Genomic DNA, 25636 nt, shown 5'->3' on the forward strand with positions numbered 1-25636 from the left:
ATCTATACTCTTCTCCTCTGTTCTTGCAACACGTTACAAGAATACGACTGACATACAAGGCAGCTGAGGAGCTCCCAACAGGGGCCGCGATGCAGTGCGCTGCACGGGCAGCTGGGTTTCACACAGCCGGTGCACAGTGCCGTGGTCAACCCTCCAAAACCACGGCTTGATTCTCCTCTTTCTTAAGTCAAAACTAGCTGGAAAGGAAGTGTATGTTGAGCCTCTGGGCTGCAGTGCTCCTCAGGTTGGTGTGACTAGGGAGAAATTGCATTTTGTTTCCTAGAAGCCAAATGTAATTCTTTAGCTTACAGTCTCTAGACAAGAATTAAAAAAACAACAGAACCCACTCCCTTAAATCCGAGCTATAGCCCATATCAACAGGGCATTTCTCTCTTTCCTGTTCAGAAGAGTTTGAAACTACTCAAACGAAATGCAAAACTACTGCAACATGGTGCTGATTCACAGTCTCTTACCATGAGCTTTGTTGAGGATGATGTTTTAATTACACATCAAGCTTTGCACTACAATGGATAGCATTGCTTTCAATGCCTTTGTTATCATTTATCACTGAATTTTAAGTGTCATCCTAATTAGTAAGCAGGATCTAATTTGTTAAAACTGCTCTATTTCCTTTCCAACAGTGGAGTAGAAACAGTCATCAGTCATTTCATTTTCAAAACTATAAATTTTTCATAACAAATTTCAGAATAAATGCATTCAAAATCATTGATTTCTTTTTTTTTTCAATAGCCAAGAGGAAATCCCTTTTTTTCCATTCCATGTGGTAGTAAAGCAAAATAAAGTGTTTTCCCGCTTCACTTCTTTTCCTTACTTCTAGCCTCTGTTTTTTCCACTGAACAAGAAGGGGAAAATAATGCTAAAGAAAAATAATTAACTATTTCCAAATGGAAACTAAAGCAAAATGTTACTTTGTGTTATTTTCTATCACTTCAAGAGAGAAAGTTGAAAGTGAGAGAAAGTGTTATTTTTAAAAACAGTAGTGTTACTTTTCCTCACTTAAAAAAAAAATCTTTTAGCTCCTTTTCTACAGAGAAAGTGGTAGGAGTGGGAAGCAGAACAGAAATACTGACTGAAAACAGGTATTTCACCACAAGCAAATGAAAAGCAGTGTTTCTTGCTTCTGCTGTTTTCAAAAAAAAAGTAATTAAAATCAAAGTAATGTAATTTAAAATACTTGAAATGAATGTCAGCAAACTAATTTTTATTTGCTATGTAGTTAAAAGGTTAAAGCTGGCCAATCTTAAACCACCATGTAAATGCTTCCCCTCTCAAAACGCCTTTCCCTCAGAGGCCTGAGCAGGAGCCCCTCGCCGTCGCTCAGGTGCGGCTGCATCTGGAACCGCTGGCCTCTGCCCTATCGCCGCTGCAAGCGCCAGCTGGAGCGTACTCCAGCCAGGATGCCTCCCTGCCTCAAAAAGAGTAGTTTTCCTAAGCAGCCCTGCAGCCTGGTCCTTGCAGAGACATGCAGGGTCTTGACTCATCGTGCTGTGGCCGGCGGCCATGGGATGCCGTACGTGCCCTGCTGGGGTGGGCAGCCCTTGCAGCGCATCCCTCCGCCGGCGCTGCTGCTCTGTGCTCTGCTGAGGGGCCGGGAAGGGGGAATTGTGCCCAGGAGACCCTGGGGGCAAAGTCTGCACTGCGTGGGGATGGGGCTGCTGCAGACATCGGAAATGAGGAGCACAGGATCACATCTGGGGGAGGGAAGCAGTGAGTGTGAGAGTGTGTCACACTGGGAATGCATCAGGTGAGGCCCAAAATGTGCAAAGCTTGCTGTAGTATTGGTGGCGTATTCCTCGCTTCACCATGCATCTCCGGCACAGGCTGGCAAAGCTCCACCTCTAAGGTACGTTATGTCTCATTACCTCTCCTTATGAAAATCGACCTGCTTCAAGAAACTTCCAAGTTGGAAGTACCACTATATACACACTCTGCTGTCTTTAGACCGACATTTCCCTCAGTGAAGACGGACTATGTAGGAGCCTTCTGGACCACTTCACTTTCAGTAAAGTTCCTAAATGGTCTGAAGCAATGCACTGCGATTTGTACTACTTTTATGGCAGCGGTGACACCTGGCCTTGAACAAAGCACTGGCAGAGGATTTATGCATCACTGAAACCTCATTTAAAACTTTAAGATAGGACTTGAACAAAACCTGAATGTCACTGGATAATAAATGGCATGCACCACCAAAAAGTATGTTGTAGTTTTAGACTTCAAGCACTTTATTTAAAACTGCCTGTTTAGTTTAGAAAATGCCATATCCACAAGAAAAATACAGCTGTATATGTAATGTTTGCCTGCATTCAGCTGTGGGATACCAGTTTGGTATTAAACTTGCTAAAAGAACAAAACTAAAACAAAACAAAAACCCAGATGGCAGTGGATATCAATCACTGTCTCTTTAAAAGAGCAAGACTTACTCCATAGTCTGCATGAATGTTGTTATTTCTTCTACAGAAGTGGTATAGCTATGTGATTTTGCTGCAGCTAGCAAGCTGATATCACTTTCAGACATTGAGAGTCACATGACACTGAGTCAGCTTTATACAGCACATCTCCACATTTCATCTCGCAGAGGATCTGGTGATATGCTCCATATTGCAGAATGTAAATGGGTTTTCAGATGATGATAAACAAAACTACTTTAGTGAGACTCTACCAGGGCAAGTTAGTGTGAATGCTGACCACGGAGCTGGGAATCTGCAGCCTCCTTAGAGACATATCCGTGAAGTTAAAGCACCTTTTCTTGTCTGACTTCCATCTCAGATGAAGCAGCATATGCTTGTGAATACCTGAGGGCAGAGGTCTGCATCCCTTGAAGAGTTGAGTACAAGACCATTTTCTTCCAAAGGCAGCCTCTTGTCCTTAGGGGTCTAATGTGGGAAACATCTCCCCCCACAACACAGTTTACTGTAACAGTTCACCTTCTATCATACCTTCTTCTAGCTGCATGTTCTTTCACAGCACGATACAAAATAGAGGACTACTTCAGCAGGCTATTATATCTAAGGCTAAGTATATCTGTACATTACCTGTATGCAAGGACTTTTTCCTTTGACACAGCTTATTCATTTCACCTTTTCAAATCCACAGGCATTTTTCCACAGTTATATATGTTTTCATTTTTTCTTAAAATAAAGTGCTACAAAGCACATACAATGCATTCTGTATACTGACATGCATTTCTTGGAGTAATGTATTTAACCTGCTGTGGTTGTGAGGCAAGTAAATGTTTTACCTTTATATCTCTATTTTGCAACCAGTTAGCAAATCGCCTTGGAGAGCCGCTTCCACACTCCAGAGACCAGATGCTTGCTGGTGACTGAAATAAATGCATATCCCAGAGCTATGTATTGCAGTGGGAGAATACTTTGAAAGTTGGCTTCCTCCAACCAGCGAGTCTTGAGGATATCTATAATTATAATACAGACTGCTGGGGGGAGGTGTCGTATAGGACATGGCCACAGGGGAGTGGACATTATTTCTAGGTAGGCATTGGCACCCATATTAATTTGGGCCCATCTGAACAACGTCATGGAAACTGCCAGGCTCAGCAAGAAAATGCAAAAGTCACAGTCATGCTCAGTAGAACATGAGTCTCCTAAAAGCAACGCTCTGTACCCGTGAATACCTTGCCAAGTCTAGGAAACCTGCTACTAGTTCTTTTGCATCTATGCAGTTGCATTTGTTCTATCAGCAGTGTCAGCTCTGGTGACGAATGAGCACCGTTGCTCTTTATCACTGTGTCATCACAGTTACCTGACATGGCTGTAAAAATGCTTGTCTACAGCCTATAAACTTCAGTGGAACAACAGCTCAGAAAAATAGTCTGGTTTGGATGCAGCATCCAAACACATCACATCGCATTAGCCAAGGCCTTGCTCTCCGTGGTGTATTTATTTGGAGGAACTATTTACATTAAAAACAGCAGGTGCTATTGGCAGATACAATGTTAGGGACAAACACCTACAGCAATGGTGTTTCAATCTGTGCATGCCTCTAAGCACTCTCTTGTAAGACAAGTAACTCAGTAGCGATAACAAATAACTTGGTAGGGATAGTCTGAAATGCGCTTTAGTTAGAATGGGCCCAGCGCCCCATAAAACAAGGTGCACAGTCTAAGAAAACAGGTCTGCTGTATTAGTCTACCCAGGCAAGCACTTGTGTCTGAGAGCAGGCAGTGTTTTGGAGGAACAGGCAGGGAACCTGAAAGGTGGGTAATGGAAGGGGCTGCCCACAAAGGAAGCGTCTTTGCAGTCAGGGGCCAGAGGTTATCTCATAAACCAGGTAATAAAAGTTTATATCCTTTCCTAGGTCACAGTGAGATTTCTCCCACCTTACTGTAGCCACATGAATAAGATGCTTAGTGTAAGCCAGTGCCTGGCTTCTGTCAGTGAAGTGAGAGGAACATCTCTGAGAGGCTGATTTATCTCAGACTGCTTTATCCCATTTTAGGGGAGGATAAAACACATTTAGGAGGTGATTGCATTTCTCTCTTGAGTGGGCCTTGGTATCAGAGAGCAGATGTCTAACTTCTAGATGGCAATCAAGAGGAATCCAGCCTTTGTTTTGGTAACTGTAGATGTTTTCTGAAACGGTTGGTCCCTGGGGTCACTCGGGCCCAGGCAGAAGCAGGTACCCAAACAGCTTTGCATTTCTGGAGCCCGAAGACCATGGGTTTCCGCAGCCCATCCAGAAGCACGGCTCTCCTGGGATGAGTCACAGGTCCACGGGCCTGCAACATGTGCAGAAGGCCTTTGTTGGAAGTTCGCTGTTAAGAGAACCACGTTTGAAAGAAAAAGGGTAACAATAATATTTAGATTGCCCCTTGCGGGGAGGGAGGAACAAAAAAAAGGAAAATATGGCTGCTTTTGGTAGTAGCCTCAAATTCTGCTGCAGTGCTACGGCGGGCAGCAGGAGACGGGGACGGCGGGGACGGCGGGGCTGCCCTCCCCCCGCGGGGGCGGCGGCAGCCGGGGTCCCCCCGGCCTCCCCGCCCGCCGGCGGCGGCTCGGGGGGCGGCGGGGCCGCCCGGGCGCCCCCGGCCGCGCTCCCCCGGGGGCCGCCGGCGCCCGGCGCCCTTCCTGCTTCCGGGGCAGCCGGGGGGGGTTGCGGTAGATGACATCAGCCGTGGATGCTGGAGCGGCGGCGGCGGCGCGGGGATGTGCCGGCTCCCCCCCTTCCTCCTCCTCCTCCTCCTCGCCCGGTCCCAGCCCCGCACCGTCTCCGTATAAAAGCGCCGCCGCCGGCCCGCCCGCCCTCACTCCCCGCCGCCGCCGCCCGCCGCCCGCCGCCGCCCCGCGGCCCTCCTGCCCTCAGCGCCCCGGAGCCGCAGCCGCGGCGGAGCGGGGCGCCGGGATGGCCGCCGTGGTGCTGGAGGTGGACCCGGAGCCCGGCTGCAGCCTGCCCGCGCCCGCCTGCCCCTCGCCCAGCCTCTCCCACCGCTTCCTCGACAGCAAGTTCTACCTGCTGGTGGTCGTCGGCGAGCTGGTCACCGAGGAGCACCTGCGCCGCGCCATCGCCAACATCGAGCGAGGTGCGGGCCGGGGGGGGGGCGCCGCCGCCCCGGGCAGCGCAGCGCAGCGCAGCGCGGGGCCGCCACAGCCGCGGGCGGGGCGGGGCGGGGCGGCGGCCGGGCTCCGCGGGGCTGAGGGGGCACCGGCAGCGCTGTGACCTGCCCGTTTCTAGTGTGTGTTGTGCGTTTTGTTCCTTTCTAAAAACACTTGTTTTTATCGCTCTCCCCTCTGACAAGGGGCTTTGTGCCCCGGGAGCCGCCCCGCGCCGCGCACAAAGCTCCGCAGTCGGCTCCGCAGGTACCGCGCCCCGCGGCGCCGCCCCGCCCCGCCGGGAGCCAGGAGCCGGCCGAGCGCGCTGCCCGCCGCCGCCGCGGGGCCGGTGCCGGGGTCGGGGGGGGGGGGGCTGCGGCGGGCGCGGTGCCGCAGCGGGAGCGGGAGCGGCCGTGCCCGCGGCGGCGGCGGCCCCGTCTGCCCGCGACGCGGCGGTGGGCGTGGCGCAGTCCGCACTGCGGTCCCTATGGCAGCCCCGCGCGGACAAAGGGCGCCGCCGCCGCCGCGCGCTCGGGCGGGGGCCGCCGCCTGCCCGCCGCTGCCCTGCGTCGCCTGCCTGCTTCCCGCCGCAGAGGCCAGCCGGCGGCGTTCGGGGCGCTTTGGCTGCCCGGGGCAGCGTGCCGCTGCGCCTGTTGTGCCCAGCTTCGGGCGACGAGACTTCTCCCTCCTCTGGAGAATTTCTCGGGGCGTGAGCCCACGCGCGCTCGGGCGAAAACAAGCGGCGAGACCGACGAGACCGGCGCCTGGGAGCTCGGACTCGTTGTTGTGCAGCTCCGGGCTGCCGCGACTCATTGTTGGTTTGTCCCGTCTTTAACACAACAATGCGAGCAGGTCTCGCAAGTGAAACGGCACAGCTTTATAAGTCCTTGATAAGGTTTCTAATGAAAAAAAAAACCCGCAGTGTATGTACGGAGGAGAAGTAGAAAAGCCCTGATGCCGTAACAGTGGCATGATGCACAAAGAAAATGGTTGTTGGACCCTACAGTTTGTTAAACTCAATTGACACAAGGTTTTGTAGTGTATATTTTGTTCTGAGCTGATAAAAGCCAAGATATCAGAAAACTGCCGTTGTTAAAGAGGAGAAAGAGACCCTGAAACAGGGAGTTGGTAACAGCCTTGCCTTGTAGGTGTGGTTCGGCAGTCCAGCGAGCAGGACTTCGTTTGTCTCTTTCTATTGTTGTTTTCTCAACCGTCCTTGCTTTAGTTGGCTCTTTCTCTCGCTTCTTTTCCGTGACTTATTTCTGGTAAAGGGCTGCCTCATCACAGCTGAGCAGCTTCATCGTGACCTGTTCATCTTTATTGCTACCATTGTCTCCCACGGACAACGACTGAGGCAGATGCTTTGTCATTCAGAGCCCCTTCAGCGCTGCACTTTGCTAATTTTTACGTAGCTTTTGATCACGTCAAAATAGAATGGGCTGCATTTTAGTTAAATTATTAAAATATATAGCAAATGGATAAAACTTCTGCCCTCAAGACATCTGCTGTGATCCTTCCTCTGAAGAAATGCTCCTCACTCTCTTCTTGAAGCTTCCATTGTACAGTCCCTACTGCATAGCTCTGCTGCTGCTACCTCCACTCACAAAGCATAACACCACTTGCTGTGTTAGGTATTCAGAGGGAATGATCTGGCCTGTTTATTCATCATTTTGGATTAGAAGTCACCTCACTGCTCCTTGTGTCAGATGATCTCACTGGGATTTTGCCTGCTAGGAAGAAAAAACTTGATCAGATTTAGAGGTGCATTGTTCTGGATGAGTACATTGGGAGTCTGAAGCTGTATATGTGCGAGGCAAAGATGGGCTTGACTAATCTTTTTCTCTTTGGAAAGCATGCTGCAGTCTGGAAAAACTGGCTTCTTTCAACCATTATTCTCGACAGGGTCTTAAATGCGTTTAGGGTTCTTGATAACTTTGCCTCAGTGTCTTCTCTGGTGTGTCTCCTGAGCATCATCACTGAAAATTGTGGATTCATGCGCTGAACTGCAGACCAGCGTGTCACAGAAAACAACATCTGCTGATAACACATCAGTGGCGTGATGCTACGCAACTTGGCGGAGTGCAGAGTCATTTCTTAAAGCATCACGAAGAGGGAATGGCTTGGCAAGCTGCTTTTTCAATAATTAAATTTGTTTGAGAAGCCATTTCACTAATGGGGCAATCCTCTACCCTACTGTCTGCCAAAAAATGAGGGGAGAGTGAAGAGAAAGCTTCAAGATCTTTCCACTGGTTTAGCAGATGCTACTGGGTGTGCCCTGTCTGCTGTCTAGTCCTGTGTCTAGCAGCATTGCACTCCTAAGGCTGCAGGAAGAAATAGCTCCAGTTCAGTCATATCTCCTCTAGTTACTTCCATGCTGCTGAAGATGTACATCATTGGATTGACCTTGGATTTTCAGTTCCAGATTTACCTTCATTCTATCCAAACCTGACTGAATTATTTACATAACTTTTACATCCAGAATGCTGAATCATGCAGCTGCAGATCTGGGATGTTTTATCCAAACCCCAACTTGAGCTTCTAGGACTACTATGTGCATGGCATGTCAAGGCCTCCCCTCCCCCCCCCACCCCCCGCCCCTTCCTTCTTCTTTCTCCCTCTTTCTCTTCTCCTTCGAGTCCTGTATTTTGGATATCAACTGGATATCAGCAGTCTGACTATGCTTAATCATGATCTTATCCCTGCCACAAATTTGATTCACAACGAAAGCAGCCTATGGGTGGTGGATCAGACCCAGTCGTTAGCAACATTGCTGAATTATAGTCCACATGGCTTAGCTGGCCTCCAGAAAGCTTTTTTCTCGCCCACATGAGCTTGCTGTCAGAGACCAGTGAACTATTATTTTCTAGCTTCCTGAAGTTCAGCACTCATTTATTCAATGTACTTCAGCTTCATGATCAGTATCAGTTTGCAAGTCCTGGCTTTCATATGTGCTCTACATGTGTGATACTACATTATCTTTACTTTCTTACTCTCAAATATTCCAGCACCTGGAAAACATTAAAGCCTGCTGAGCTGTGTTTGTCTGCCAAAACTACGCCCCAAAAATGCACCATATGGCCAAGAGATTTTTGAGAAACGAAAATAAGGAGACTTGCAGAAGAGACTTGCTGCTTATGCCTCTGAACAATGATGCATAAGTCAGGAAGTGGAGGTGGCTGATTATAGTTCAGTGTTTTTTTCCTTTAGCAGTTATGAAACATACTGGCAATACCATATTTTCAAATTAATTTAGAGTTTAAAATTTCAACTACTTAATAGTTGATAGCATATCCCAGTGAGAAGCATGTTCACACCATGACTGGAAAACTGTCAAGGAAAAGCACTGGATGAATCCTCTTTAAAGAGGTTTTAGGCTCTTGAAATGCAGATCTTCATAGCTGCATGGAGAAACTGCTGAGATCTGCAGTGGGAGAGCAGCAGTGCAGGACAGGTCTTTCTGTTCTTCACCTTCTTCCCCTCATCACCTTCAACCCTAGAGCATGGCTTCTCCCACACGAAGCCTCACACTTCTGCTTTCTTGAAAAACAATAAAGATGGGAAGGTAGCACTGAAACTATAGTGAGCAGCTCCAAATCCTGACAGTTACTAGCAAAGAGTTAGCACGAGTCTTGTGGAAAGGGTCAGGCCACGCACCTCTTCAGCCTTCTCCTCTCTCCCAAATCTACCAAACCCCAAAGTGATTTAACTCAACAATGTCAGACATGTGGGAAGGGGCTCATAGAAGCTTCCTCACCTGCAGTCCCTTCTGCATGTGCCAGCTGATTTGTAGATACCTGCTGACATTCCCTCCAGGAAAAAATGAGCATCGCTGACATTGGTGTTCAAAATGGCAGCAGTGCCTGGACTTACCTGTACTGCAGCTGCCTGCTCATTATTTTTCAAAGCTAATCAAGAAAATTATAGAAAAAAATCTTAAAACATGTTTGACTATTTTTATTTTTTTTAGTCATCAAATTCTTATGTTAGGAAACTAACTTTATTTTTTTTCCCCACCATGAATTTTTTCCCAGTCAGAATTTACTCCTTAAAAATCATACAGCCTATGATCATATACGTGTCAAGTGTCTCACTTTCTAAACAGCTGGGAGGAAAAACTGTAAGGAGTAGCATTGTGAAGTTTATTTTTATTTAAGAGAAGAAAGATCAAACATAGCACTTCTAAATCTCAAAGAAAATAGAATTTTGATACTTCATAAATAAAAGATCACTTAAATTTTAATTTAAAATATGAGATGCTTCAAAGCTTTTGAATGAAGAAGTCAGCAATTTAATATTTTGTTTAAATATTAATTTGCAACATGCTAGATGATGCTGACTTTTTTTTATTTCTCAGGAGGACAAATACAATTGTCTTGCAATATGGCTAAAGTATCCAAGTTACTTTTTTTTTTTTCCTCTCCAGTTTTATAGATATGGATCAGTAAATCAGTGTGTTGCTATTTTAAAGTCAATTTAGGGACATCAACAACTTCTTATAATGTGGCTACTAGGATGTGGAACGAGCAGTCCTAAAGGAGGTGCTCAACTACCTTTTGTAAAAACTGGATTCCTCTTGCTTTTTGCTGATCCCTGTCCAAAGTGCTTTTTCTGAGCACTTACAACTTTGGGAGAAAAAAAATAGCCGTGGCCTACCTTGAAAGGAGGAGAGGCTGGTTTTGGAATTTAGAAACATGTAAATAACATGAATGTAAATCCAGAAGTACTCAGTGAAAACTTCCAGTGCTCATATATGAAGCTAGATGTGTTTTGTATTTTGAATTTTAGGAATCCGATCATGGGACACAAACTTGATTGAATGCAACTTGGATCAAGAACTGAAACTTTTTGTGTCTCGCCATTCAGCTCGATTTTCTCCTGAAGTTCGAGGTGAGTTTTCTTTAGTTTTTAGAAATGTTTGTCAAAGTTTTGTCTTTGGTTTTTGTTGTTGTTGTTCTTTTAAGAATAAAATAAATAAATACGCAGAGATATTGCATGGCCCATTTTCATCTGTAACTTGTTACAATGAATACATCTTGCTTTAAAATTATCTTTTGTTTTAACTTTCTGACAAAAGGAAATGTCTGAACTTTTTAAAAATAATCAGACTTTTAGTTTAGCTTCATGTATATCGCTATGATTACTTTGGCAGTAGATGTTAGCATTAGGGCCCCACTGAGGTTAAGTGAAACTTGCTTTCTGACTGAACGGCTTGTTTGTGTAATAACAGTCTAATAGTACTGGAGACTGAAGCTGTTCCTTATTGTGGTATGTACAGTGCATGCAATATTCCTTCATTCTCATCTTGCTAGACATCCTCTAAGAGGTAAGAGTGACTCGTCCTCCATGCCCCAGACTGATGGCAATGTGTCTTGTCCTGCCACTATAGAAATGGTCGTTGAGGTGGAAATGTGCCACTTGGGACCAGCCTTACCAGCTCATGGCCAAGGGTCACTTGAAAACTATCAGACAGTGACCTGTGGGTCAGGAACTGAAGTGGTAAAGAAGGTGATAACTAATTAGCCCTTTAATAACTCCCTGCCGTGTTCATTTCTCAGTTAAGGGGTAATGGTGGGGAACCCTAAGCATGCATTTGTGAAATTCAGCCATTTCGTTGCAGGCTTTCTTCAGCAGATTAACTATCTTAGTCTATCTACTTCGGGCAAAATTCCATCCCATATCCTTTGGATGAATAGGCTCTTCAGCCCCTCAAAATGCACAGATATTTGAAGGTCTACAAGGACCCTGAAGGAATCCAGTAGAAATTTCGTGCCTCTGTGCTAGCCCAAAGCCCCTTGCCATCTTTATCCATGGGAGTCCCAAAGAGCAGAGGGTTGTTGTCTCAAAATCAGTTGGGCAATTATGATTTTCCAGAGGGGTGTGGGAGAAGAGGTTGCTGTCCTCTGGGAGCTCAGGCCATCCTGTATCTATTTGGAGGGTCTTTCTGCCCCTCTGGATGACAGAGGGAAGCAGGAAATGGAGTCCCTCCCTGTACTGCCTTGATACATGGATCAGGAAGATTTGTATCAGCAGGTGGATGTGGGTCTGGCCTTCCAATTTAACTAAACAATGAGTCATTCCTCCTTTGCTGAAAGGGCCCTTTTCCCCCTGGAAGGTAGCTCCGTAGTGTTGGTAGAGCCAGAACTGGTATTGCTGCTGTCATGTGAATATGGCCGAAGCCCCATGTTTTTCCTCGGATGACTCTGAACTTTTCTCTTCCTTAGTATGAAAAGCTGAGGGGTGTGTGGTCTACTGTGAACACAAGACATTTCCTTGGCTTTTATGAGGAAATTATAACTTTCCAGGCCTCATGAGACTGTCTTCTCCTCTGCTCCCTTCCCCCCCCCCAAGCCTGCTATCCTATTAGAGGATTCATACCACTAAAAAAATAATTTTGTGAAGTGTAAAATTTGGTTTTGTTCTGGTTTCATGGGACTCAAATATTTGGAAAGTCATTATGCAAATACTGAATGAGCATGTGTGAAATTAATCTTGGCTTTCAGATAAAAAACATGTAGCCTTCTTGAAGTAGTATAGGTTGCTTTCACTGGTGAATCGTTGTGGATATGTGCACATTGACTAATCTAACCTAGTATTGACTAATATTATAAATTCTGGCCTTAGAAACATCACTTAAATATGGTGAAGAGGGCCATGAAATGTTGTATCATAATACTACATTGTATTTCTAGAGCTGATGAGTATACACTGTTGATAAGATCCTGATGTCTTCCTAGCATGATGTTGACCTGGTGGTCCTGAATAATGTACCAAAATGTCTTGTGCAAATAATTCTTCCTCTTGCAGCATAAGTTACAGTAGACTCTATCTCTATGGATATGGAGAGAGATGGCATAAACATTGCCAGATTTAGGGGGAAAAAAACAGACCTTTATAATTTTTCCCTTGATTTGAAAAACAGCAGAACCAATACAAGAATACTCAGTCTGAACGCTTAGGGCCAAGGCATGTAGTTCCTGCATTACATGGAAGTAAGCTCAAACCTGACATACATATTTTTCAGCTTGGTTTAAATGTCACAAGGCAAATTCAACTTTTTAGTGACATTAGTTGTCCCTTTTTACAGTGGGAGTATTCTGATAAAGATAAATTTTGCTAGTTTCACTGAAGGCGTATAATGGACCTCACTTCTAACATGCATATGTTTTACTTTAAAACTTCAGTGAAAAAGATTGTGTGCTTCCTTAGCAAAAATGCGTTCAATGGTTTTTTTGCTGTCCTGTTTAGATGTTACCTCTTGATAGCATTGCATGGATTAAAATAAATTGTCTGCTTTCATATATTAAATAGTATAAGATTATGCACTTTTCTTTTTCAATAGAAAGATTATAGAATCCTCTAGGAATTTTTTGCTAGGAATTGTATTTTTAGCTGTTTTTTTTCTTATTTGTCTAGACTTGCCTGTTTAGTCTGTCATTGTGTTGAATTACAGCTTAATTGCATGTGACTGGAATTCATCAACATCTCTATGACAAGCAGTAATGAATGTGTTTTTCAGCGCTGCTCAATCTTTAAACAATAAGCTGCCAAAATCTATGTTGAAAGAGCATTTAGGGAGTCTTAAACCTGGAAAAAGAAGCATCCAGGAATAAAGCTAGCCCTCTTGACCATTTTTTTTCTCTGATTGTGCAGAAGCCTACTGGCGTCAGACTCTTCACTGCGCAGATTAGAGCGCAATGTTTTAGTGTCTGTTGTTCTTTGATGTTGCAACTGCATGAGACTCCTTTGTCTTCTGCACGGTCTCATAGGAAGGAGGCTTTTTTGTAGCCATATGCTAAAATTTCAGAATATTTGATTTGTTGTAATACTCGAGTGTTGAATTTTGGTGAATGTTTAACCTGCAAAGCTGGCTATGTTCATTCTAAAGTGGGATGATTATGAGCCCATATTCTCTTATGGCCCCACACTTGGAAATCCTGTGGAATTTGGGTAACTAGGTGACTCCTCGTGCAAAGGGAAGTATTCCTCCAAGGTGGTAGGGTAGCCTGTGGTATATGAGATGGGCTGTGATTAAACAACCTTTATTTGCAATCTTTTGAGACTAAACCCTTTGTGTGACTCCATCATAGGGACAATTAACTCTTGGGGAAGGGCAGAGTCACTTAGGGTGTCTGCGCAGCTCCTAGCATAGTGAGGGCTGACCACTGACGAAGCCTGTCTGGTCATGATGTTTAATCACAAGTGTAGCGCCAGTTTAGTAGATGTCTGTGCGCTTCTTGGAGCAGCTCAAGGATATGCACAGCAGCAGTGTGAAGGGCATGACTCTTTCTCGAAAAGGAAGCTTGGGGAAACAGGGCCGACCCTGTCCCTACATGACATGCCTGTACTGTACCAGGAGAGGCACAGGAGCAAATGAGTCCATTGAAGCACTCGTGTGTTTTTTCACTTGAGGATTTTTGAGGTCTAATCCTTCTGCATTTGCCGTGAATAGCAATATACATATTGGTGTTGGAGCATGTCTAGATCCCAATACACTATGCTCTTATGAAGGCAATGGATTGTCTTGGCAGTATTTTTGCATCTTATATTCAGCTCTTGGACAATTTATGGATAACTTATCATTCCCTGAAAGATGGGATTCAGAATGGAAATGATAGCAGATCTTTTCTGATACCTTGTAAAGTAGCTGAGTTAGCAGACTCCTCGGTAATATCCAGTCTTGCAGGGATGTTGCTGTCAGGTGCTGGTGAAAAATGAATAGCAGAGCTTATTAGCTGGTTGCCAAGGCAACAGGCAGTGTGACTTAAAATGGGCACTCCAGCGCTCGCCTCTTTGTTTTCTCTGTCATGGACTGATGATAACTTCCATTTTATGTTAAAGCTAACTTCACAAGGACAGAAAAAAAAAAGTCAAACAAGGAGTTGTAAAACATACATGCTGGAAAGGGGCTGTGTAGCTGGTAATGAGGCAAAGCAAGGGCAAAGTCTTGGAAAGGGCTCTGAAACTGCAGCTGTTCCTACCAGTCCTTTTTCGATTAAACTCTCAGCTGCAAAAAGCTGAATATCCTACTTCACAAAAGACAGAGTAAATGGATTTGGGGGGGAACCACTAAGGGTCCCTCTGCAAGGTGTCCACACCTGCCGTTTTGTCCCCTGCTTCCACCTGGGGACACTTAACTGTTGCATTGGTGTGTGTTCAAGTCCTTGTCTAGATAAAGACTGTTTTATTGAAATTGCTGCTCAGTAGCTGGTCACCCCTATGGACTTTCTTGGTCTCTGAGCAGAAGCACTGCTGAAGCTGTGCACTGTGGCTGCTTTGTACTTTGCTGTTCCGAAGGAAACTTATCTGCAGGAGACACGTTTCCTAACTGAACAGCCCTGGAAGGTCTCACCACCTTGCCTGCGAGTCTGCAGTTAGTGACTGTTGGCTTAAGGGATTTCTTCCTCATCTGCACCCATAACTTTACTTTTGCCAGCCTGCCTACGGCCAGAGAGCAACTTGCCAATGTGCAAGATGGTTTTTGCGTCCCCTCGGCAGCCACCTGAGTGGGCGGCGAGGACGGCCTGGCCCATGGCCTTTCCAGGGAAGGCCGTTGTTCTCTCAAAGAATTGTCATAACTGCAAAAAGCTTTATTGCTTTCAATTTGAAAATTGCCGTTTTAAAAATTACAGGTAAGGATTATTGGTATCCTGTGGAGAATTTTCTGATTTGTGGATTTTGGTCATCGATACCTGCAACTCTGTAGTTGGCCAAAATGGTACTGTCTCATTGCCTTTGTCAGCAGGTCTGCTCCCAGTTAATATCATGCCTGGTGTCTTGTAATGTGAGCTCATGGAGCAATGGATAAAATCCTACAGGATTTAGTGCTGTCTTACTGAAAACTACAATTAATCAAAATTCTTCAAGTAAGATAACATAGGTACTTTGGCAAAACCTGTAATTTAAAATGAAAAACAAAAAAGAGCTAAGAAGCCAAGGCCAGATTTGCGTTTTGCTCACGCCCACCTAAAGCTGAGTAACCCAGATCAGTCTGGCTCCTCACAGTCTGGTCTGCTGTGAGGTCTCTCTAGGATCCTGCATAGTCCTACGGGGGGGGGGGGGGGGGGAAAGAGGTGAGCCCAGTAGCTGAGCACTGTCCGTTAGCGCTTAAGAATTAATTCAGCTTACAAACTCAAGTAGTCTGGTATGCACATTCAGGGGCAACCTATAAATACGATTCGCCAACTATTGGAGACTGGTAGCTAGAATAGCTATGAAGTGGAGTCATTTCAGCTTGTTATATATTTGGAGAGGTTAATTTTAGTTGGCTACCAGACTTGTTTTGCATTCTTAAAGTATTTGTGTCTTGGAAGAAGGCAAATGGAGGCAGAGTGGAACCCGAACAGTGCTGAGCTGCCCCGGGCTGCGCTGGGCGTCCCTGGGGTGCTGGCGGGAGCCAAGGTGGTGGATGTGGGTGCAAGCGGGAGGGCACCCTTGGCCGGCTCGTACCTCACCCCTGTTGTGTGCAAGGTGTTGGTGGGTCAGGAGAGGGTTACTGCACAGCAGCCGCTAGGTCTAGGTACAGGAATTGTCAAAAATCTTCCTTTTTTAGTAGTAATCAAAATTCCAGAGATGTGCTAATAAGTGATTAAAATTATCTTTTTCAGTGAATAAATTGTTGCACTTATGTGACAATCATTCTGACACTGACTTCCGCTCCTGTTTTTTCAGGGATCATCTCAAAGAAAATTAGCATGAATTTACATTACTGCTAAAATACCAGTGCATGGTGATGCTAAGCTGTTAATGTGAATCAGCAAAATTACTGAGAGGTTATTTTTAATGCCTTGTATCACAAGTACGAGTTTGGCCGTGTTAGAACAGCTCATATTTTATTGGAAGAAGTTTTTGACCTATGCGAGAAGGGTAACAGAGGCATAGAATTAAATTAGGAGTGAATAATGACAGGATTTTAACTCCATTAGGAAATTTGAATCCCCATTCCTCTTTGTTAGGCATACCTAATGATATATTCACAGGAGTTATTTTGTTAAGGGTTATTTAGAAATACTTGCAGTGTTATACTTCTTAATTTAGCCCTTTTGAGACTCCTCAATTTTTATTTGCCAACATTTTGTCTTTGGATATCTGAAACTGAAGACTTGAACAATATTTTATTTTTGACCCTTGCCCAGTGTCATTCGCGGGTGGCCCACCTCTCATCTATTCCTCCATGGATTTATAGTAAGTGTGTAACCAGAACATCATTGCCACTTTTTCATCTAGTTCGTGGTTGTCATTGGCAGCATTTCTCTCAAATGTCAGGGTTTTTTTAAATTTTTGCTATGACTTACACTTTTTAGCTACATGTTTAGTTGTCCATTACTTTCGGGTACAGTTCGTCAGTCACTTGAGAGATGTTAAATGTTTCTAATTGGGCTTTATCATGAGAAAAGATTTGATGCAAGGGCCACTGAAATAAACGGATTGCACTTTGGATAAGGTGTTTAAAATTAGAGGAAATATTTTCCAGTGTTTTAAAGGTAGAACAAGGACCAAAATCTGTGCTGTTAAAAGGGAGAAAAAGAAGATCAACGTCTACTTCTTGCCGAATGGAAATGGTACTTTATTTGCAGCGAGCAGCCTTCTATTGTGATGAGAACGAACCTGACCTTCCCTGGGAGCAGGGGTAGGCGCTCCTTGCCTGTTAACTGAGTGGAAAGGGTAGCACATCTTGTATTCCCTGTTGCCATATGTAGCATGAGAGGTGCAGCTGTGACTGCTGCCATCAGCCTCGCAACAGCACAAAGAGCTGTCCTGTGTTTTGTAGGGGCAAGCGCAGAAAGGGCCGCAGGAGATGCATTAAAGTGCAGGCCACAGGTCCAGGGTCTCCTGTCTGGACGCTGCTGGGAATATCCCTTTGTATGTTGCAGTCCGTATGAATAGGTAAGGAAGATGTGCGCTGTTAGTCAGTAGTAGTCACAAACAGAAAGCTGAATAGTTCTGTAAGAGACCCGTGCTTTTGTGTCACACCCCCACGTGGTCCCACCAGAAAGGCAGGAGTATTGGCACATTTGGCTACGTGGCTTGTCCTCTTTGGTTGCAATCTCTTCCTAGAGTCAAGAGGCAAAACCGGCACTCCTGATGTCTTTGGTTCAAACGCTGGTGGCTTGTGGTTGGTGTGCAGCACAGACTCAAAGACAGGAGGGCATGACTTTTCTGGTTCCTGCCTCTCTTATTGGTTGGAATTAGTCTGTTTATGGTTAAAAGTTGCTGATACAAGTCAATTAAGTAAAAAATGATGATTGTATAAACAGAATGTGATAATTAAGCATTCTGTTAAGAAATTTGTGTGAAATTCAGTGAGTAATTTGATGCTGCAGCTTTACATAATTCAGTATTTCAGAGCTTCCCTATAATGGTGAGATGTGTCACTCTGACCGTGTTTCTTGCATACCTGTATGTGGGAGATTCAGCCCACCAGGACTCTGCAAAGCTGAAGGTTTTTATTAAAAAAGAAAAAAACTTCCAAGTAGGCAAGCAGTATTCTTAGTGATATAACTGCAGGCTGTGTAATCTGAGTGACTTTAATGAGCTATGGAGACTTTCACCTGGAAGTCAACTCCCCCTGCCCAAGCTGGGTAGCCTTCATAAGCTGTTCCAATTTTATGGCAGTTTTGTAGCTCTTGTGGAGAAAAGTCCAATCCCAGCTTCAGCTCCCATGCCCTGAGTCACAAATAGGCTTTACTGAGCCTTGTAAGCTCTTTTGGACAGGGATGTCTGTTAATCCGAGTGTTTGTATTTATTAACAAGAGCAGGACTCCAGCCCAGGATGAGCCCGTTAGAAAGACCTTTGGGAAGGACTGAAGTTGTGTGCCTCACTTTAAGTGTGAGAAATTGGCATCATGGAAACTGTCCCATCCACACTGAGCAGATGAGATGGACTAAAAAAAATATAAAGCAGGGAAAAGGAGAAACCCTGTTTTAATCTATCTTGTTCATTGTGATTTTTGCTGGCGCTGTTGAATTTCTGAGAACTAATTATGGAATGAAGTCTGATAGTCCCCTAGAAAGAAATCCCTGCTAGAAGGGTCTTGCTTCTAATCCCGGGGTTTTGAAATACCCAGTGCACATCCTGGCATGGTGCATTATGGCCATCCAGCACACTTTCATGACATCAGACTGTCACAAAATTTTCTCCGTCTTGCACAGTTCTCAGGAACTGCACTGAGTTTGCACAGACTGAAAAAGTTAATTCAAAATTATTTCCTATATGAGCAGTACTTTAAATAGGTATAAAAGCCAATGTCTACGAGAGTATATCCAGATAGTAGCTGCAACAAGCATTAAATCCTAATTTACTGGCATTATTCATAATCATTTGTCAAGCTCTATTCATTTTTTTAAATTTATCATTACAAGCTGCAAAGCTCAGATTCTAGAAGTTCATTAGACTTAGAAGATTTAAATTTTTCAGTACTAATTAGGTTTTTGTGCTTTCGACACTCCTTAACAATTTCATAAGTTTTAATCTTCTGTCTGAATTTTTAATAACTGTGTTACAGAAGGCTGTTCTTTTTACATTTCAATCTACTACATATGTAAAAAGCTTGAAATGGTCTTTTGTTTGCTTTTATCTTGTTCTACGACATGAGTTGCTGGATCAAATGAAAAACAGTCTTTCCACAGGACATGTGGAAGACATGGAAGTCGCCAAAAAGAAGTCCAAATGGAGATGGTGTATTACTTATGTGACTCTTTAGAAGTAAGGAGGGATGCTTTGATCTCAGCACTGTCTCAATTGCATAAATGGTTTGGCTGCACCGATTGTATTCCTGAAGAGTCAGTCCCTAGCGGGAGTAGTTGCTCTGCACCTAACAACCCTCCATACCTATTAAACCCTGTAATTACAACAGGAATTACAATTGGTCTCCAGCTTTGGTGGGATAATGTCATTGCATGTCAAGTAGAGGATTATCATGTGGAAGGAGACCTTGCCGACATTTTCATTTTATGTTAAACAGGAGGCTCTGATTGTCTTAATGTGTTAGGAGGAGAGGAAGAGCTGTTGCCTTGTTTCAGTGCAGGGGGAAACCCATTTACTGGGCTGTGCTATCCACAGCGAGTGTGTCCTGTACAACCATGTAACAGTAATCACAGGAAAGACAAGATACAAAGCATTTTGCTAAGTCTGGATTTCCTTAAACAGTGTAGACTTGCTCTTCAACCTGTTGAGCAGTCTAGTGCAATCATGCATCATAGCTGTATTTGCCTCAAAAGGTGTACTTTTAACCTGTTGATTGTTTCATGGCTGGTGCGCTCCCTTCATGATTGAATTGGTGTAACTGAAAGCCGATTCCAGGCCAGGGAATCAGTTTCTTGCAGCAAATCTGGAAGAAACTTTCTAAAGAGATTTACTGTATTTTAGAGCTCTAGTCCCTCCCCATCCCCCAGTTTTGTGCTGCATGTTATCAATGTGCAGAGTTGATGCCTTTTTAACTTTCAGTCCATTCCTAAAGTGAGCCAGGCACAGCGCAGCACCAGCCTTCAGTCCCTGGGAGCAAAATGATCATGGCGGCAATGGGGCCTCTCAAAAGACCTTCAGGAGGGACGATCCTCCTGGTCACATCCGTATTTAGTGTGGCTGCAGCCCCGTGTTGGCAAGGCTCTACTGCCATGTTTCAGAGACAGCTTTGGTGTCTCTGCAAGGACAATAGCTGCGTGGACAAGGCACAGGCCAAAGATTTTATTCTGTGATGGTGTCATCCAAAAATATTTTCCTCCTTTTCCCAACCTGCTTTGTCAGTTCTTTCTTCAGCTTGCTTTTAAAATCAGTAAAGCAGAAGGGAACAGCATACAAAATGAGTGAAGCTCTGAGTTTTGTTATTGGCAGATGTTTTCAAGACCACAGAGAATCTTACATTCATCCTAGATGACACTTATTCCTGTTCCTTTTCCCTTTCCTGTTCTTCTTCTAGTCTTCCTATATGTCACAGTAAGTCAAGGTAAAATGTGAGTGGCAGCTTGCCTGTGCTGGGACTTCCAGGCTTGCTCCCTTTCTTGGAGCCACACCACAGCTACAAACAAAGGAAATTTTATTTTTTAAGAGATGAGCTCAGAAAAAGCTGTGGTTAGGATTCTCTCTGCTCACAAACGACACGTTGTAGTTCTTCCGCATTCTACTTCTGGCTTCCCTCTGCTATTAAATACATTAGAGGCTACTTCTGACACTTCCAGGTTTTTTTTCTTTTTTTTTTTTTTGATCATCCCTCTGAGCTGACTGCTGTCTCTGTCAGTGATCACTACCTCAACCAAGGCAGTGATCAGATTAGATTTAGACCAGGTAGATTCTGGACCCCACCAAATATTACTCCCTGTCCTATCCTGTATCTGCTATTCACTTTCAGAGGTGGGCAACTCTCAGGTTATTGGCTCAATACTAGACCAACTGTATTTCATTAGATGGTTTAGATGACTTAGTTGTTGGCTAGGTGTTGTAGACTGGACCAGTAAACATCCAATCAATAATCACTGGAAAACAAAGAAAAAAAAATGGATAAAGCAAGTCTCAAACTACCAGAAGTGTAGCTTAAGTGAATTTGCCTTGTCACAGTGCTTGCAAAACACTTTTGTCATATAGGACACATTTTGTCATAAGAGGACATATATTCTTCCCCCGGATGGCTATTTGTGATAGAATCATGAATTGGCTGCATAAAGCTTGGAGTCATGGTTGCTATACCTGGCAGCGTAATAACAGATTCACTGCTAACAGTCTGATGCTGTTACAGGTTCTGGTGTCAAGGGCTTAAAATAGTCTCACCAAATATTTAAAGAACTCCTGAGAATTATTTTTGCGATCCTGTGAGATAAGAGGAAACATAGGAAAGTAAAAGAAATCTGTCTTGCAGTAGTGTCTTTTAAATTATTACTACATTCAAACATTACCTTTTTCCAGTATAAAACTCATTTGTAATAGTCTTCAGGTTCAAAACTCATTCTGGCCAGAGTTTCTACATAACATTCAGTATTATATCATGCAGGTACAACTATTTGATTTAAAATATTTAAAATGGACAACTAAAAACTTCAAGCTAACAACCCACTGCATATAGTTTCTTACCCGTACCATTATTTGGAAATCGCTTGCCTAGCATTTATGCACCTTTTTGCCAGAAGATGGCATTCTCAATGTCTGTACTTACTGCAATGCAAAAAATGAGCAAATACTAAAAACAGTATGAATACTTCATTGAAGATTTTTAGGTTGCAGTATTTAATGTGATACAAATGTCTCTATTTTGCCCTGAAATTTTGCTTGGAGTTTAAATTTCATACAACTCAGTTTGGAATGCTATGTTGACTGTGAAGGATAAATCCGTCATTGTGAAAGGAGCTCAGTAAGCTCCAAATATTTTATAGTCAGTGTAGGAGAAGCAGAGTATAGCTCATGCAGGGTGATAGCTCTCACAGTTTGAAGACCACAGATAGTGATCACTTACCAAAGTGCTTAACACTGCATTAACTCTGCGGCGCCGGTGGGGAAAAAACAAGACCATTATATATATATGGATATATTTGTGTACAAATTAACATGTGCTGTAGATATAGCTGAGGAGATGCATGTTAAATCTGCCTTGCAGGTTTTGTATTATGTGTCTTGTCAGAATGCCTCTAAAAGAGCTAAACTCCCCTTGTTATGAAGCTGCAATATAACCGTGCCAAGACAGGTAGTAGTGCTGCTTCTGCCTTGCTGAGCTTACAGCACAGCATGCAATGGAAGCCCTGAGACCTAAGCAAGTAGGCTCTGACTCACTTGTCAAATTTAGTATATCTCAGTTTTTTCCCCTGTCTGTCTGTGATATGACTCTGTTAGGAATACAGTGCCATGTAGTTTGACGAAGCACTTCAGTATTGTTTATCTAAAAATACTTATTCATACAAATTAAATCCCAGTGTCACCTTTTGCCCTTTCCTAATGAGGAAAAAAATACATGACTTTCCAAGTGACTGTAGAACACATGATGTATCCTAAATCAAGAGACCTGAAATTTAATTCTTAACTTATCCCTCAATGACATGGAGACTGTCGTGACTGTGATACTCAGATGTTGCACACAGGCCCTGATTTGGATTATTTAGTTGCAGGGATGTAATTCCAGTTTATTCTTTCTGTCTTGCTTGAGCTCCATCAAGGACTGCTCTGCCAAGTGTGCCAGGAGGCAATCTGATGTCAGTGATTTGTGCTGCAGGTTCCTCATTAGAATTCACAGTGAGGCCACCAGCGCTCTTCAGATGAGCCACCAACCAAATGTCAAAGTAATCACCACAGGGATCGCTCAACTGGATTTGAAAATAACACAGAAGATCAAAATTCAGAAGAGGATTAGCCATTCCCTAATTCATGTAACTTCTCCAGATTTCTGACTTGGGTTTAAAAAAAAGAAAAAAAAAGTGAGGACCATTTTATGAAACTGAACACCTGCACAGATCTGCATGAACAAAACCTTTAGATAGATGCAAATACTGGAAAATGCACGTTCACATACTTGTCTATTCACTTAACTTAATTGTGGGCAAAGTAGCAGGGTTCTGGGTGTTTGCTGGGAGCAGATGTCTGTTTCCACTTCTAAAAACATAGCTGGCAGTTTATCTTAAATTGTGATTACTACATTCACTTTGCCAAATTCTGCTTCCCTTTGAACAAATGTAAATTCTGAGTAATTTTACTGACAGCAGAAGGGTCCCTCTGGATTTACCCTATTATAAATCAGGACAACATTGGAGTGCTGCAAAGAATTACGATTTGTAGATCGCATGCATAGCTAGTTTGAGGGGATCAGTTCCGGAGAGCTGGTCTATGGTTTGTAGCAATGTTGCACATAAAATGCACTGCAGCACTATTGAGTTACTGTGGCTTGCCTGGAAATAAAACCCAACAATTTTCTCATGTGGTTTCCCTGTTAGTTTGGGCACTGCTGGAGTTGGCTATAAATCAGCTGACTGCCATTAGACCTAAGCCCCTGTAGGAAGCTGAGTGCTTGTGCAAAGTGTAATGCAAACCGGTGAAATATTGTCTGCCATCTCTAACAAAGCTTCATTTCAAGTGGGAGTGAAATGCTTTTATACGCTGCCACGTGTCTGTGGAAATATGCATGCTTTATTATTACTAAAATGTTCTTGCCAGTCTCAAATCCAGAAGTGCTTACAGGGTAAAAGTTAAAATGCCATGGGGAGATAAAATAAATGACATTTTGATTACTCCTCGGAGGCTGGCTTAGCGACTGCCACAACCTTCAAACCCTGGGGGAAGAGCAGTGGCAGCGCCCAGGCTTTGCCTTTTGTGCCCCCGCTGGGCTGTCCCCCTCCGCGCAGCTGCTTATCTCCTGGTGGAGGGTTAATTAGGAGACTTTTAAGCTGAAGTTGTGGAAGGCAATTTAAATCCCGTCTGTATGGATTATGATCGGGTGGCGTTTATTAGCATGCAGACGGGGTTCCCGTACGGATCCTCCAAGAGGCGTGTGACTTGCCGGCATTTTCACACTCCGGCAGATCTGTTGTGCCTTATAGACTTGGCCCCCATTTTCATATTAGCACAGTTTAATTAGGCAAGGAGAGATTGCTGCATTTCCAGAAAGATCTACTGATACAACGGATCAATAGTTATTACAAAGATCCTTTCAAATGAATGTCTTCTGTTAGACAGGTTTGCTCATATCCACAGGCCCTAGAGCCATCTAAGAAACAATTAAATCCTCTCTGGTGTGAAATGGAATATTAAAAAGGATTAACAGTGACAGACCAAGTAGTCTCACTAGTTTCCATTATGTTTCTGTGTCTTGGTATTTTAATCTGGTTTTTAGGTTTGCTAGAAATAGCTGTTGATATGTTCAGAGACTACTTCCCATCCCTTAGGGCAGCATAAACAGGAGGTAGGAAGTAAAATGGGTGAAGATGTTGGCTAAAAAATGAGTAAACCCGAACAGAAGTGTGCAACTGTAGAGAATACACAGCTGTTCTGAGAAGAGTTTAAGATCATTTAAGCCCATACGTTTATCCTGGTTATCCAAATTTGAAGCGAAAGTCGTCTTGAACAGTCAAAATACAGCTGCCCTGGGTTCAAGAGGGCATGAAGGGGTCCCATCTTCTAACCACTCATGTGAGTAGCCAGCTTGACCATGGCCATCCAATAAATGTCATAGGAAGAGGGATTGCATGATCAGGTTCACCTTGTTTTTCCTATTTTGTTTGTTTTTTGTTTTGTTTAATTCATGTTAGTGTTCTATGCAAAAGACTCCGTTTACCTGTGAGTGAGCGTACTGGGACAATATGCAAAGTCTGCTTCCTTGTGAGGATTTACAAAGGACCTGAAATAGAAGCCATAAATCAAAAAGATGAAAGACTTTGTGATGTTGACTAATAAGAAGGAATTACATAATTTGTATAGAAAACAAACATTTTTCCTTTCCAAGTTTTGTGCAGTTTGGATTCATTTAGATGAGTGAGTTTACAGAAGTTTGCTACTTATATGACTGTATGTAGTCCTCATATATTACTATATTCTATACATAATATTTATAATTCCATATATGTAGTATTAAGGATGGCACTTTTCAAGTTGACTTAGGAACTATACAGTAACATAACTTTGTAGAAATGCAGCTATCTGAAAAAAAATGCAATAAGGACAATAACAAGTTAAATAATTATGTCTAAACTGGGGAATATGGGTAATTTGTCTAGCATAGAAAGAGTGAACACCTCTTTCCTTTACTGATGTCTTTGAGTATAAACTGAATTTGTAGATTGATAAGTCTATTTAGCTAGAAAAGATTTGTATCTAAAATTGCTTCCATTGGAAATTGAGAATTTTGCGGTTGGTTCCAATGGAGGCAGGATCAACCTCCACATTATTCCTCATTCCTGTTCTGCATGTGTAAGTACTTTTTTTTTAATTAAGGAAATATGTTCATTGGGATTTGTACTGTTTAAAACTACACCAGGCATAGGTCAGTTGGTTAACATCTAATAGGAGTTCTCCTTTTAGTTTAATTAGGAAATTAAGTTTGCCAGACTTCAAATGTATTGCTGTTCACAGACGTATTTAAAAAAAAAAAAAAAGGCAACTCTGC

At 43.5% G+C, this 25636-nt stretch overlaps 1 protein-coding gene and 1 long non-coding RNA gene across 2 annotated transcripts in view; one reads left to right on the forward strand and one right to left on the reverse strand.

Annotated features, from left to right (window-relative positions):
- Positions 1-2215: 2215 nt before the first annotated feature.
- LOC135324447 (uncharacterized) lies at positions 2216-5610 on the reverse strand. The gene is made up of 2 exons (XR_010385819.1): positions 5488-5610; positions 2216-4792 (listed from the first exon to the last, which is right to left on the reverse strand). It is a non-coding gene; the product is annotated as an uncharacterized LOC135324447 (long non-coding RNA).
- Positions 5164-25636, forward strand: part of LOC112988742 (microtubule-associated protein 1B) — a 73792-nt gene continuing 53319 nt past the window's right edge. The window contains exons 1-2 of the mRNA XM_064500829.1: positions 5164-5557; positions 10353-10454. Of these exons, the coding sequence (XP_064356899.1) occupies positions 5380-5557; positions 10353-10454 (280 nt within the window). The 5' untranslated portion in view covers positions 5164-5379. The remainder of the gene's footprint in view (positions 5558-10352; positions 10455-25636) is intronic.

This window comes from Dromaius novaehollandiae, chromosome W, assembly GCF_036370855.1.
Source record: "Dromaius novaehollandiae isolate bDroNov1 chromosome W, bDroNov1.hap1, whole genome shotgun sequence".
NCBI classification, from domain to species: Eukaryota; Metazoa; Chordata; class Aves; order Casuariiformes; family Dromaiidae; genus Dromaius; species Dromaius novaehollandiae.